Source organism: Erpetoichthys calabaricus, chromosome 14 (genome assembly GCF_900747795.2).
Source record: "Erpetoichthys calabaricus chromosome 14, fErpCal1.3, whole genome shotgun sequence".
Classification (NCBI taxonomy): Eukaryota; Metazoa; Chordata; class Cladistia; order Polypteriformes; family Polypteridae; genus Erpetoichthys; species Erpetoichthys calabaricus.
The window spans coordinates 15,435,452-15,448,765 of record NC_041407.2 but is presented as its reverse complement, the minus strand read 5'-3'; the positions used below and the strand labels follow the sequence as shown (position 1 = coordinate 15,448,765).

The 13,314-nt window shown below is 37.3% G+C and overlaps 1 protein-coding gene across 5 annotated transcripts in view; it reads left to right on the top strand.

Annotated features, from left to right (window-relative positions):
- aatkb (apoptosis-associated tyrosine kinase b) overlaps window positions 1-13,314 on the top strand; it is a 770,376-nt gene that overhangs the window by 75,417 nt on the left and 681,645 nt on the right. For 4 of the 5 annotated variants that reach the window (XM_051936532.1, XM_028820098.2, XM_051936533.1 and 1 more), the window contains 2 exons: window positions 10,395-10,474; window positions 11,256-11,374. In XM_051936532.1, coding sequence (XP_051792492.1) covers window positions 10,395-10,474; window positions 11,256-11,374 — 199 coding nt within the window. Of the gene's footprint in view, window positions 1-9,395; window positions 9,782-10,394; window positions 10,475-11,255; window positions 11,375-13,314 lie in introns of those variants that run through there. The other variant, XM_051936535.1, reaches the window with a different exon arrangement.

Sequence of the window (13,314 nt, the reverse complement as noted above, 5' to 3'; positions counted from 1 at the left end):
GCTGATGGTTATACAGACTTCTGGCTTTTAATCCATCCATCATTGTTGGAACATCATGGTGCTTTGGGTAGATGGTGGTGGCACAAGCCACCACCAATAGGACACCGGAAAAGGAAACAGAAGAGAGAGTAGGGGTTAGTACAAATTTTGAATGAATAGTTATTATAATGAATTGGATATACAGAGTGTCAGGATTAAATTACAGTGAAGTTATGAGAAGGCCATGTTAAAGTAATGTGTTTTCAGTAGTTTTTTAAAGTGCTCCACTGTATTAGCCTGGCGAATTCCTACTGGCAGGCTATTCCAGATTTTAGGTGCATAACAGCAGAAGGCCGCCTCACCACTTCTTTTAAGTTTTGATCTTGGAATTCTAAGGAGACACTCAGTTGAGGATCTGAGGTTGCGATTTGGAATATAAGGTGTCAGACATTCCGATATATAAGACGGGGCGAGATTATTTAAAGCTTTATAAACCATAAGCAGAATTTTAAAGTCAATTCTGAATGACACAGGTAACCAGTGTAGTGACATCAAAACTGGAGAAATGTGTTCGGATTTTCTTTTCCTGGTAAGGATTCTAGCAGCTGCATTCTGCACTAACTGCAAACGATTGATGTCTTTTTTGGGTAGTCCTGAGAGGAGTGCATTACAGTAATCTAGCCGACTAAAGACAAACGCATGAACTAATTTCTCTGCATCTTTCGATGATATAAGAGGTCTAACTTTTGCTATGTTCCTTAGGTGAAAAAATGCTGTCCTAGTGATTTTATTAATATGCGATTTAAAATTCAGATTACAATCAACGGTTACCCCTAAGCTTTTTACCTCCGATTTGACTTTTAATCCTAATGCATCCAGTTTATTTCTAATAGCCTCATTGTATCCATTATTGCCAATCACTAAGATTTCGGTTTTTTCTTTATTTAATTTGAGAAAGTTACTATTCATCCATTCTGAGATACAGGTTAGACATTGTGTTAGCGAATCAAGAGATTTGGGGTCATCAGGTGCTATTGATAAATACAGCTGTGTGTCATCAGCATAGCTGTGGTAGCTCACGTTATGTCCCGAGATAATCTGACCTAATGGAAGCATGTAGATTGAGAAGAGCAGCGGACCCAGGATAGAGCCTTGTGGAACACCATATAGAATATCATGTGTCTTTGAGTTATAATTACCACAACTAACAAAGAATTTTCTCCCTGCCAGGTAGGATTCAAACCAGTTTAAGACACTGCCAGAGAGGCCCACCCATTGACTAAGGCGATTCTTAAGAATATTATGATCAATAGTGTCAAATGCGGCACTCAAATCTAAGAGGATGAGAACAGATAAATGGCCTTTGTCTGCATTTACCCGCAAGTCATTTACTACTTTAACGAGTGCAGTTTCTGTGCTGTGATTTGTTCTAAAACCTGACTGAAATTTATCAAGAATAGCATGTTTATTGAGGTGCTCATTTAACTGCATAATGACTGCCTTCTCTAGAATTTTACTTAAGAAAGGCAGGTTAGAGATGGGTCTATAATTTTCAAGAGCAGAGGGGTCGAGATTATTTTTCTTAAGTAGGGGTTTAATTACCGCAGTCTTAAGACAGTCTGGGAAGACCCCCGTATCTAATGACGAATTTACTATGTCAAGAACATTATCAATAAGCACACCCGATACTTCTTTGAAAAAATTTGTTGGTATTGGGTCAAGGGCACAGGTGGATGGTTTCATTTGAGAAATTATTTTATGTAAATCAGGTAAATCTATCCTAGTGAAAGACTCTAATTTATTTATTATGGAGTACTGGGGTTTCGGGGGATCCTTAGTGTTGGGGAGATATACTATGTTATTTCTAATATCATTAATTTTTTGATTGAAAAATACAGCGATAGCCTCACAGGTTTTACTGGAAGTACTTAGGAGGCATTCCTTTGAGTTACCTGGGTTTAACAGATGATCAATTGTCGAAAATAAGACTCTGGGATTACTAGCATTGTTATTTATAATCTTAGAGAAATAGCAGCGCCTCTCAAGACGGACTGTGTTATTGTATTCTGTTATTTTAACTTTTAATATCTCATAGTCAATAGTTAGTTTAGTCTTCCTCCATTTACGCTCAGCTCTACGGCATGTTCTCTTTAAATCAGACACTCTTTGGGTCTTCCAAGGTATAACAATGCTAGAAGATTTTTTAACTGTCTTTTCAGGTGCAACTATGTCAACAGCAGCCCTCACTTTAGTATTAAATCTTTCCACCTTACTATTTACATTCTCCTCGCTATTATAGTTGGCACTATAAACGGACTGATTGGTTAGAATGTTTGTAAGTTTTAAAGTTGCTGATGAGTCAAAGAAGCGTTTTTTAACAATATGCTTCTCATGAGTGTTTTCTATCATTATTTCTATATTAAAAAGTAGAAGAAAATGGTCTGATAGACCCGTATCAATGACCTGCTTTATATCAACTTTTAGTCCTTTAGTAATTACTAAGTCTAACGTATGACCTGCTTTATGTGTAGGCTGATTAACGGCGGAGTTTCTGGGTGTTGTTGATATATGGCTTTCGCTTTGCATGGTAGAGTTTTAACTTGTACTTGTAGATGTAGCGACAAACTGTGTTAACTAACAATGGTTTTCTGAAGTATTCCTGAGCCCACGTGGTAATATCATTTACAAAATGATGTCGGTTTTTAATGCAGTGCCGCCTGATGGATCGAAGGTCATGGGCATCCAGTGTTGGTATTCAGCCTTGCAGCTTACATGCAGAGATTTCTCCAGATTCTCTGAATCTTTTGATGATATTATGGACAGTAGATGATGAAATCCCTAGATTCCTTGCAATTGTACGTTGAGAAACGTTGTTCTTAAACTGCTGGACTATTTGCCCACGCAGTTGTTCACAAAGTGGTGAACCTCGCCCCATCCTTGCTTGTGAACGACTGAGCCTTTTGGGGATGCTCCTTTTATACCCAATCATGACAAACACTTGTTTCCAATAAACCTGTTCACCTGTGGAATGTTCAAAACAGGTGTTTTTTTGAACATTTCTCAACTTTCCCAGTCTTTTGTTGCCCCTGTCCCAGCTTTTTTAGAACGTGTTGCAGGCATCAAATTCAAAATGAGTGAAGATTTGCAAAACAACAATAAAGTTTATCAGTTTGAACATTTGATATCTTGTCTTCGTAGTGTATTCAATTGAATATAGGTTGAAAAGGATTTGCAAATCATTGTATTCTGTTTTTATTTACGTTTTACACAACGTCCCAACTTCATTGGAATTGGGGTTGTACTGTCATTAGTTGCTGAATAATTATTGTTGCCATTTCATGGATGGAATTTTTTGGGTTCAAATCCCATGCCAGGACATTATCCATTTTCCTTTAGGTACTCCGGTTTTTCTCTCAAAATTCCCAGGAATGTGTAGATTGTTTTTTTTTTTTTTTTGGTGATTCTGAATTGGCTTCTGTATAGGTGTGTATGTGAATGCACCTTGCAAAGGAATTATACTCTCTCCAGGGTATGTTTTCCCCTTGCACCCAGTGCTGCTGGGGTAGTCTTTGGGCCCCAGTGGATTAGCAGTATTTGCCATTTATGATACATGCTTATTTTCTCCACAGTTCAGAAAGATATTTTAGTGTCTTAAGGTTTCTAAATTTACTGTGTTCCAGGTTTTGTTTTTGTCTTAAGATGGTAGCACTGACCAGAAAGCAGGAGACAGAGCTGGTGGTAGCGGAGTTAAACATGCTAAGATTTGCACTGGATGTGATGAGGATGGATAGGATTAGAAATTTGGACATTAGAGGGTCAGCTCAAGTTGGGCAGTTGGAAGACAAAGTCAGAGAGGTGCGATTGCGTTGGCTTGGACATGTGCAGAGGAGAGATGCTGAGTATATTGGAAGAAGGATGCTAAGGATAGAGCTGCCAGCAAGAGAAAAAGAGGAAGGCCTAAGACAAGATTTATGGATGTGGTGAGAAAGGACATGCAGGTGATGGATGTAACAGAACAAGATGACGAGGACAGGAAGATATGGAAAAAGATGATCCGCTGTGGCAACCCCTAACGGGAGCAGCCGAAGAAGAAGACGGTGCCATTGACCATTATACTTAGGATTCAACTAATACAATATTTTGAGCAGAAATATAGAGTGAACACTCAGAGAGCCTGTAACTTGTTCACTCAATTTACTTTTGGGTTATTTATTCATACTGTTACTTTACAGGTCAGTTAATCACACAAGTAAACAATTGAGCAGGCATTTTTAAGTTTTAATTGTGAAGTCAACTAAACATGTACATGAAAAGCTGGCTGTTGTGCAATTATATATCCTTGTTTCTGATATATTTTGTATGAAAGAGCCTTACAATTTGGTGACTTTAAAGTTGCCAACATATATATTCATGGCATTCGTAGTCTGAATCACAATCTGATTGTATGGGTGGTTACCTACCAGGTAACGCTTGTGGTTGGTCAGCAAGTCGGCTAACATCCGCCACGGTGCCCTCTTTCAGTTGTGAGAAGCAGATCATAGAATGGTTGAAAATTGTTTTACTGACAAATAATGCAAAGAGTAAGCGACACGTGTTTCGCCCTAATTCTGGGCTCATCAGGCATACACACTCACTGCACTCCCTCTCGGGAATCGTCCTCGGACGTCAGCGCTAGAGGCGAAGCCCCTAACGTTGCGCCACGGCGTGTGGTTCGTTCATTTGACAGCATGTAGATCGGGGTAATTACATTCATGACATTCGTAGTCTGAATCACAATCTGATTGTATGGGTGGTTACCTACCAGGTAACGCTTAGATGTTAGCCGACTTGCTGACCAACCACAAGCATTACCTGGTAGGTAACCACCCATACAATCAGATTGTGATTCAGACAACGAATGGCATGAATGTAATTACCCCGATCTACATGCTGTCAAATGAACGAACCACACGCCGTGGCACAACGTTAGGGGCTTTGCCACTGGCGCTGACGTCCGAGGTTCAATTCCCGAGAGGGAATGCAGTGAGTGTGTACGCCTGATGAGCCCAGAATTAGGGCGAAACACGTGTCGCATACTCTTTGCATTATTTGACAGTAAAACTGTATATATATAATATAATATAGTGGCACGCGGCTGTGGGTGGTACCCACCCGGGATGCCCAAGAGGACCGGAGGAGGGCTCACGCCTCCTCCAGACCTACAGCTCAACCCTGTAGGGGCCCGTGGTCACCACCAGGGGGCGCCCCAAATGCCTAGAGAGCCCTGGACCTCAGCACTTCCACCACACCAGGAAGTGCTGCGGGGAAGATTGCCAGAACACACCTGGAGCACTTACGGGGGACTATAAAAGGGGCCGCCTCCCTTCATTCAGGGCTGGAGTCGGGTGGAAGTGGACAAGAGTCTTGGAGAAGAGGAGTGGAGGTGGCGAAGAGAGGCACTGAGGAAAGAGGAATGGACTTTGGGGTGATTGGTGCTGCGGCACTGGGTTGTGTGTGCTTCATAGACTTGTACATAATAGTTGTAAATAAACGTGTGTTGGGTGCAAACATCATGTCTACCTGTCTGTGTCCGGGGCTTGTTCCACAAATATATATATATATATATATATACACATACATACACACAGTGTGTGTGTTTTAGACAGAGAGAAAGAGAGAGTGAGCAAAGTCAGAACAGAATAACATATTAACAGGAATTCTCTGTCAAAAGAGAAAAGCTGCTGTTTATTCCGAGCTCAAGAAGGTCTCCCTTCTGTACATACTTTTTAATGACTTGGATAGGGATATGTGTGGGGAAAATTATGATTTCAGATCCACCCATATACAGCTGTGTACTGAAATGCTAGTCACATCAGATATCACCAAATTATGTCACAAGCCCATAAAAGAAAATACCATTGTTGTGCTTTATATTGCAGCAGAGCCTTTTGATGGAATGTACAGTATGTTTTAGAATTATTTATTCCTGTCACATTCAGTTTATCCATCCATTTTGATTTTCTGACCTGCTAATTCCATTTTAGGGTCATGGAGAGCCTAACACTGTTGCACTTGGATGCAAGGTGGGAATCAACACTGTACAGTACTACAGTCTTTCACATGACACATTCACTCACAAACTCAGCTGTTTATAGTATGTGATCGTAGGAAAACTGGAGTACTCTGATAAAATCCATAGAGAGAAGGAGTGAACATTCATAATTGATACAGATGGCAAGGAATATAACCCAGCCTCCTGCAACTTTGGGGAAGAGGTTTTAACCTCTACTACACCATGCAGTCTATGTTAAACATTCTCTGTACATGTACTTTGGTTTCTTCCTTTTCTTAAACATATATGGATTTGTGAACTGAAATAGACTGATAGGCTCCAACTTTCCACGACTTTGTATCAAACTAACTTATTTCAGAAAATGAGTGGATCAGTGAGGGTGGCACGGTGGCGCAGTGGTAGCGCTGCTGCCTCGCAGTTTGGAGACCTGGGTTCGCTTCCCGGGTCCTCCCTGCGTGGAGTTTGCATGTTCTCCCCGTGTCTGCGTGGGTTTCCTCCGGGCGCTCCGGTTTCCTCCCACAGTCCAAAGACATGCAGGTTAGGTGGATTGGCGATTCTAAATTGGCCCTAGTGTTCTTGGTGTGTGGGTTTGTTTGTGTGTGTCTTGCGGTGGGTTGGCACCCTGCCCGGGAATGGTTCGTGCCCTGTGTTGGCTGGGATTGGCTCCAGCAGACCCCCTGTGTTAGGATTAAGCAGGTTGGAAAATGGATGGATGGATGGAGTGGATCAGTGAATATGTCTGGTAAAAATCATCAAGGTCATGGGCATGCCAGCCTCTAGTCAACACTTTTAGTTGATTAAAATGTATTATTTAATTAAAGATAGAATCTCATTGTGCGTGGTTGACTTAAGTTACAAAGCTCCCATCAAGAGTTACTGTTTTCTGTACGGTTATGCCATTCAGCCTATACTGTAATGTATGTGCTGAGTTTGTACGTTGTCTGGTGTAGAAGGTTAAATTTAATTTATTACATATTTTCTACATGGGGCACATTTATTTAAATTTCAAGGCAGATAATGCCAAATTAAAATTTTCTTTAAAAATGCTATTTAAGTGAAATTGAAATTTGTTTTACTTACATGTAAATCACATGTAAATAGAATTTTAGTGATGGAGTCAAAAATTCGCTATCAAGTTAAGTTCGAACTCTGATTCTGTGATGTTCAAAACATCAATAAAAGAATATTTCAGCATGGTGTCTTTATGTATGTTTGTGTGCGTGTCTTTCTGTCTCTGTGGAATATTAGGTACAAAGAAGATAACTTCTGAACTTCTTTTTCATGCATTTTATCCATCAAAAATGGTTTGATCTATGTTCAATGGTAGTTGCTGTAGGAATTGTTGAATTTAACCTGGATTTCTGTAATCTGCTTCATTTAGTAAAAGTACTAGGCATATTGATTTGAAAAATTTTTGCACTAGTACATATACAATACAATACACATACACGGAGGTACATGCAAAGCACACTTGCGCACGCATTCACATACTGTACAATCACCTACTCAAAGCAATGTATAAATGAAGAGAGCAGACAGTTTGTTTGCCATACCAGAGTACGTGCAGGATGATGAAGAGAAAGAAATGAACACACACATACACATAGCTAGTTCTCTAAAGGTCAATGTACACAGAGGCATTAAACCTATCTGTCTATCTATGCAGCTTGTTTATTTCATTTGACACAATGTGATTAGTTTCAAATTAAATATTAGTTAAGTTATTCACTTCATTTAATTTCCTGTTGGTTTTACTCTACATTTATTTGTGTACATAATAAATATAAATTAATGTACTTGATTGTATTTTATATTTTATTGTACAGTGCAATGAATTGTAAATCTTCCTGTTGTTTCATTAAAGTGAAATTTACATGGAAGTACCGCATGGACCATTTTATACTGATTTTATTTTTTTATTTTTAAAGAAGTAAAAATAAAACATGTTTATACCATTGGTTGCATAAGTTTACACACCCTTTATAATAGAGAATGTAATGGTATGTAACCAGTCATATTACTAAACATGTATAATGAAATTTTCTTTCAACAGGCATCAATAAAGGGATTCTCGTATCAATATGTAAAACCATCCATTCCTATGGGTTTTTTGGATGCATAGAACATAGCGTCTTATTGAAACACACGGTCCAGGAGAGGGCTACAAAAGAATTTTGAAGCCATCACATATATCTTAGTGCATTATGAAGACCATCTTTAGGAAGTAAACAGAATATTGTTCACTATAGCATGAGAAAGAACAGGATTTGTTTCCAGAATTCAGTAAACAGTAAAGTTAGAGCAGTTTATGGCTAAGGCTGCCCAACCCCTACATATTATATCCATATTGTTTTTTGGTTTTAACTGTGTGTATGGGATAATGAAGTCATTTCACATTAAAAAAAATCCAAGCCTGTGTGTATATGAAGAAGTTATATAGTAGTATAAATTATTATTTCCTCCTGAAACTGTCATGTTTTGTGGATCCTTTTTGTCCTTAGAATTAGGTTTAAAAATAATGGAGAGTGCATGGGAATCTGATAATGATACAGCTATAAACCTGCATTCATGTGTATGTGTGAAAACAACTGGAAGATATTCTGAAATTGCCCCACACACAAAACTAGTACACTGTAGTTTCTTTCATACATCTTTGTCTTTGCCTCAGTTATGCTGTTCGGTGAATCTAGTGAAAGAATTCAATCAGTGGGAGCAAATTCCATTCTTTGGGCTTTGAAGGGCATTAACATTGAAAATCATAAAACTAAACAAAATGTCTATGCTGTGCCCTTATATGTGGCTAAGGGGCTGGACGGTAGAGAATAATGGAGTTTTCTGTGTGGTAAAAGTTCTTTGTGTCAGGCAGTGCCAGCAGAGACGGACAATGAGACTGCTTCTTTCTTTAAGGGAATGTGTAAGTGTGTGTGTTCTTGGAATGATTGGACTTTGGGCAGAGCAGAGGCGTTAAATAGCCGAATTATACATGATGAGGCTGAGTTAAATACAGTGTGACTGTTCATTTTCACAATACATCACTTGTTTCACATTGTGTAGTATGCTGCTCCTTGTTGGTTGTATTAAAAAAAAAAATTGTCAGTCTAGAAATTAGCTCATGTTTTGCTTTGTTTTATAATTTGGCAGAATACATACACTAGGGTTTGGTGTTTATTATGCTTATGCTAAAATAGTGAAGTATATAAAACAATGCAGTAGAAAGCAGTGTTTTACTATGCAGAGATAACATTCCTATTACATACACTGGAAACTGGAAGAAAAATTTGTGGATAATCTTTTTTTTTTTTTTTTTTTTTTAAATGAATTCCAGTGCAACAATTTAATCGGACATTTGCCTGAACTTATGAAGTGTCATTTACTACAAGTATGCCAGAGCCGCTTTGCTGAAGAGAGAATATATATCTCACTTACGTTTTTTTCAACTTGTATAAGCTTGACTGAGAAAGTACAGCTTTGGAATTGCTTGGCTTTAAGTTCTGTTAAAGATTTTGCCCAGAATCTGCATCTGCATGGAGTCTTCAGTAAGAAAAGATGTTTTCTCCAACAAGACTTCTTCTGACAGCTTTCTACAGAAGGAGACAGTTACATTTTTATCATAATTTGACAGCAGCTGAAAGAGAATTAGATTTTACTCTTAAAACATTACATTCCATGATAATGACAGAAGATTTTTTTCATGTTTTGGAGGTCAATTTTTGTATTTGTTTCTACTTTAAATAATCAGTCAACATGCATGTAAGTAAAGGGACAGTAGAAGCCTAATTTTTACAAAAATATCAGAGTTGGAAACATTCTATTTTGTTTTCTTCATTAAGAATATGAAATGTTTAGTTTTTGATTGTATTTCTATGGCATTACACCAACTGTACCTCGGGAAAAACCTCTTTTAGTTAATCTATTTATACCTTTATAATATAAAAAGCCTATGAATTGTTGAACTGTTTCTTTTAAATAATTTATTTTCATGATATGCCTTTTTTAGTGATCAGACTAGAAAATCGGACTCTGGTTATTTCCAGTGATCAAGTGAAGGTGTACTTAGTGTCATGATTAAAAAAGTGCAGATTTTGTAATGTTTCCTATCTGTTTCTGGTTTCTGTCATAACAAAAATGATGTTTTTCAATGTTTCTTTTTATGCTGGAGTATGAATATTCGAGGCCATTATCTTAATCTTAGAATCGTTAAGAGATAATATACCCCGTCTTGTCAGGCAAAATGATGTCTCTATAAATGATCAGCTAAGATTGATTGCAATGAAATCTCACTGATCAATCTAGACACCATGTAAACCACCCTCTTGTAAATATATTTTTCTTATTTTCTGCTCATGAATGGGATCCCCTGCAGTGCAGTTATTAAAGTCCAAAGACCTGGCCCGACACAGTTTGCTTTACTTAAAGGAGATTGGACATGGCTGGTTTGGGAAGGTAAGCTATGCTATAATATACTAGTCTAAAGGAAACGTTAAGAACATTGATTATTTGTTTAATTTTTCTTTCTTTTGTTTAACAAGCTTTGACTAACAAAAAGTAGAAATAATTTCCTTTCCTTCATATAAAAATGACACATTGGCAGACTTTAACTGTTTTGATAAATAGGAGTTTTCTTTAGGCATTTTTTCATGATTAGTTATACTGGTGTTTACAAATGATTTCTGTATCATCTGTGTTGCTTCAATTGTGTCTCATCGGTTTGGGACAAATTTGATTAAACAACATTTAACAAATTAGTATTTTACTTCTACGTCACTACATGATTGTGCACATTTAAATAATAAATTACTTATTAAACAAAGCAGCTCTTTACTGTATGTATATCATAACAATTTCTGTATCAATTAACATACTTGAATTACATTATGTGATTGTTTAATTAATGTATTTATATTTTTTATGCTAATCTTAAAGGGTTAAAATAGAACTTTCTGCTGGATGGCAGAAAAGATGTACTCTCTATCTTTTTTGTAATTGCTAAAATTAAGCATTTCACAAAATTACATAAAGGCTTAAAGACAGAAAAGCACAAATGTATTATAACATCAAAGGAACAGTTATTGGGGATTGTGAATGCAATATTATTATGTATATAGTGATCTGAAATATGTAGGTGTGATTTTGAGGAAGTTAATTTGGAATAAGAAGAATGGTCTTTTTTTCTCTTCTTTGCAAATTTTAGTCTATTTTGTAACGCCATTTCATTTTATTCCAGGTTCTTCTTGGTGAAGTCAATGCTGGGCTTAGCACCACCCAGGTAGTGGTAAAAGAATTAAAAGCTAGTGCAAGTGTACAGGACCAAATGCAGTTTCTAGAAGAAACACAGCCTTACAGGTAAGCAAAATTTGTAATTGTGCAATAGCAGGAAGCCCTTAAGACAGCCCCATACTGCCAGACTAGTCCAAGGAGGCTCCAATGAACATTCAATTTTATTAAAGACCTGGGCCTCTGTGCTCTCTGCTTTACAAGGGAACACATTCCCAGTACTTCCAATCCTGCACTATGCATTACCACCCAATTTGCTAGAGGTTTTTGCCAGAACTCTTCTTTGCTCCTTTCTTTTAAAATGGACCCATAACTCTTTACCTGGGATGGCTTATACTCCCTATCATCCAGCAGGTGTTTGGACCATATGCCAGTGGTCTGTGGCCTTACCTTGTAGGCTGTCTTGTTGTCTGCCTTCTGGTGTCCTCAGTCACTCTTTGATTGTCCATTATGATTTATTCCATGATTACAACATTTCTTGTTTCATTGATGTCAAAGGCTCGCCATAGGTTGTCTTGCCATGGACGACTTCTGCACCTGGTTTTTCTTGACTGTAAATAAGATTTACATACCTGGTCTTGGTATGTGTTGACTAGATGGGAGGAATGTCTAAACGTGTATAGTTGTGAAACATTTGTGCTTTTCAGTATAAAGGCTGTCTTGATTACTGAAACAAGAACTATTCATAATAAACTATAAATGTTAGATAATTGCAATTTATGAATTTTAGTGCACAAATATTAGTTTTGGCTACTTATAAAACAGCACTATAAAATACCCCCTTTCTAGTTCAGGCTCAAAATGTTTAGATTACCTGCTATATGTGTACTTGGACTATGCAGTGGTTCCTTTTCATTAGAGAAATGCTGATTGTATTTACTTTCATCATTAGATTTCAGTTGAGATTTTTTTTTTGTTTTATGTGGCAATAAAATCCTCATGGAGCTGTCACATTTGTCATAGGGACACTGTGACCTCTCCTAGCTATACAGCAGTGGGTAAATATAGAAAGGTAAGAACATTATGCTGTGGGAATACAATTAACAGTCATGCAAAAGTAGCATGGGAAACAGACTTTGTATATAAAAATGCACACTGGAAAATGACTTATTTCTGCATTTATCATAGCCTCTGTAGTCTCATTGTTAAAATGTGTTAAGTTATATATTATTGGAAATAATCTGAATGTAACAGCAATTTCACTTTTTATTGAGTAAGCCATTATGCATAACTTAGCACTGGTGTGAGCCTGGAAGATACCCTTTTTTAACCATTGCCTCATTTCTGTTGCATAATATGCAAATGTTCAGATTCATATGTCTGATTCATCCAGTCCATTGTATGACATGCTGATGCACCCCTGCTGTACTCTGTCTTTAAGGAGTGATACATTTTAAAATCAGTAGCTTCAGTTTAAATCTGTTAAGCAATAGATAAATGGCTTTGTGCTTACAACTTCTCCTTTCCTCATACAAACAAGTGTCAAAAAAATCCCAAATGTGACATGCTCCATCACATAGTCATATTCTATGAGTAATCAAATACTACTGCATAAACAGGATTTGGTCTCATCAGTGTAGGTTATGAAAATATTTACATACAAAATGTGAAGTGTTTATTTTTCTTCAAATGCTTGGTGACTTTTACTAATTCGAGTCAGTATGTGCAGTTTATTTATGGCTTTGGAACAGTGAACATTATTAGTTACATTAGCATTTAATGTATTGGTTTAGGGGGTATTTTTCATTAAGACTGAGATCATTCAGATTATTGCAAGTAAAACGATAAATGCCTGCTATATAGGGGCTGCCAGTCTAGTTTTTATTGCTCATTTCAAAGTGGAAATGTATTCAAAATACTGTAAAATGCAACCAGTTATATACCTCAAAAAGGTATTATAAGTTGTAGAGTGAGCTCCCCACTGCACAAGAGACAGTGTTGCAGTTACACCATAAAAAGCATAAAAACCCTGCTGCATTTTCAAAGAAAAAAAGCTTTCATTATTGACA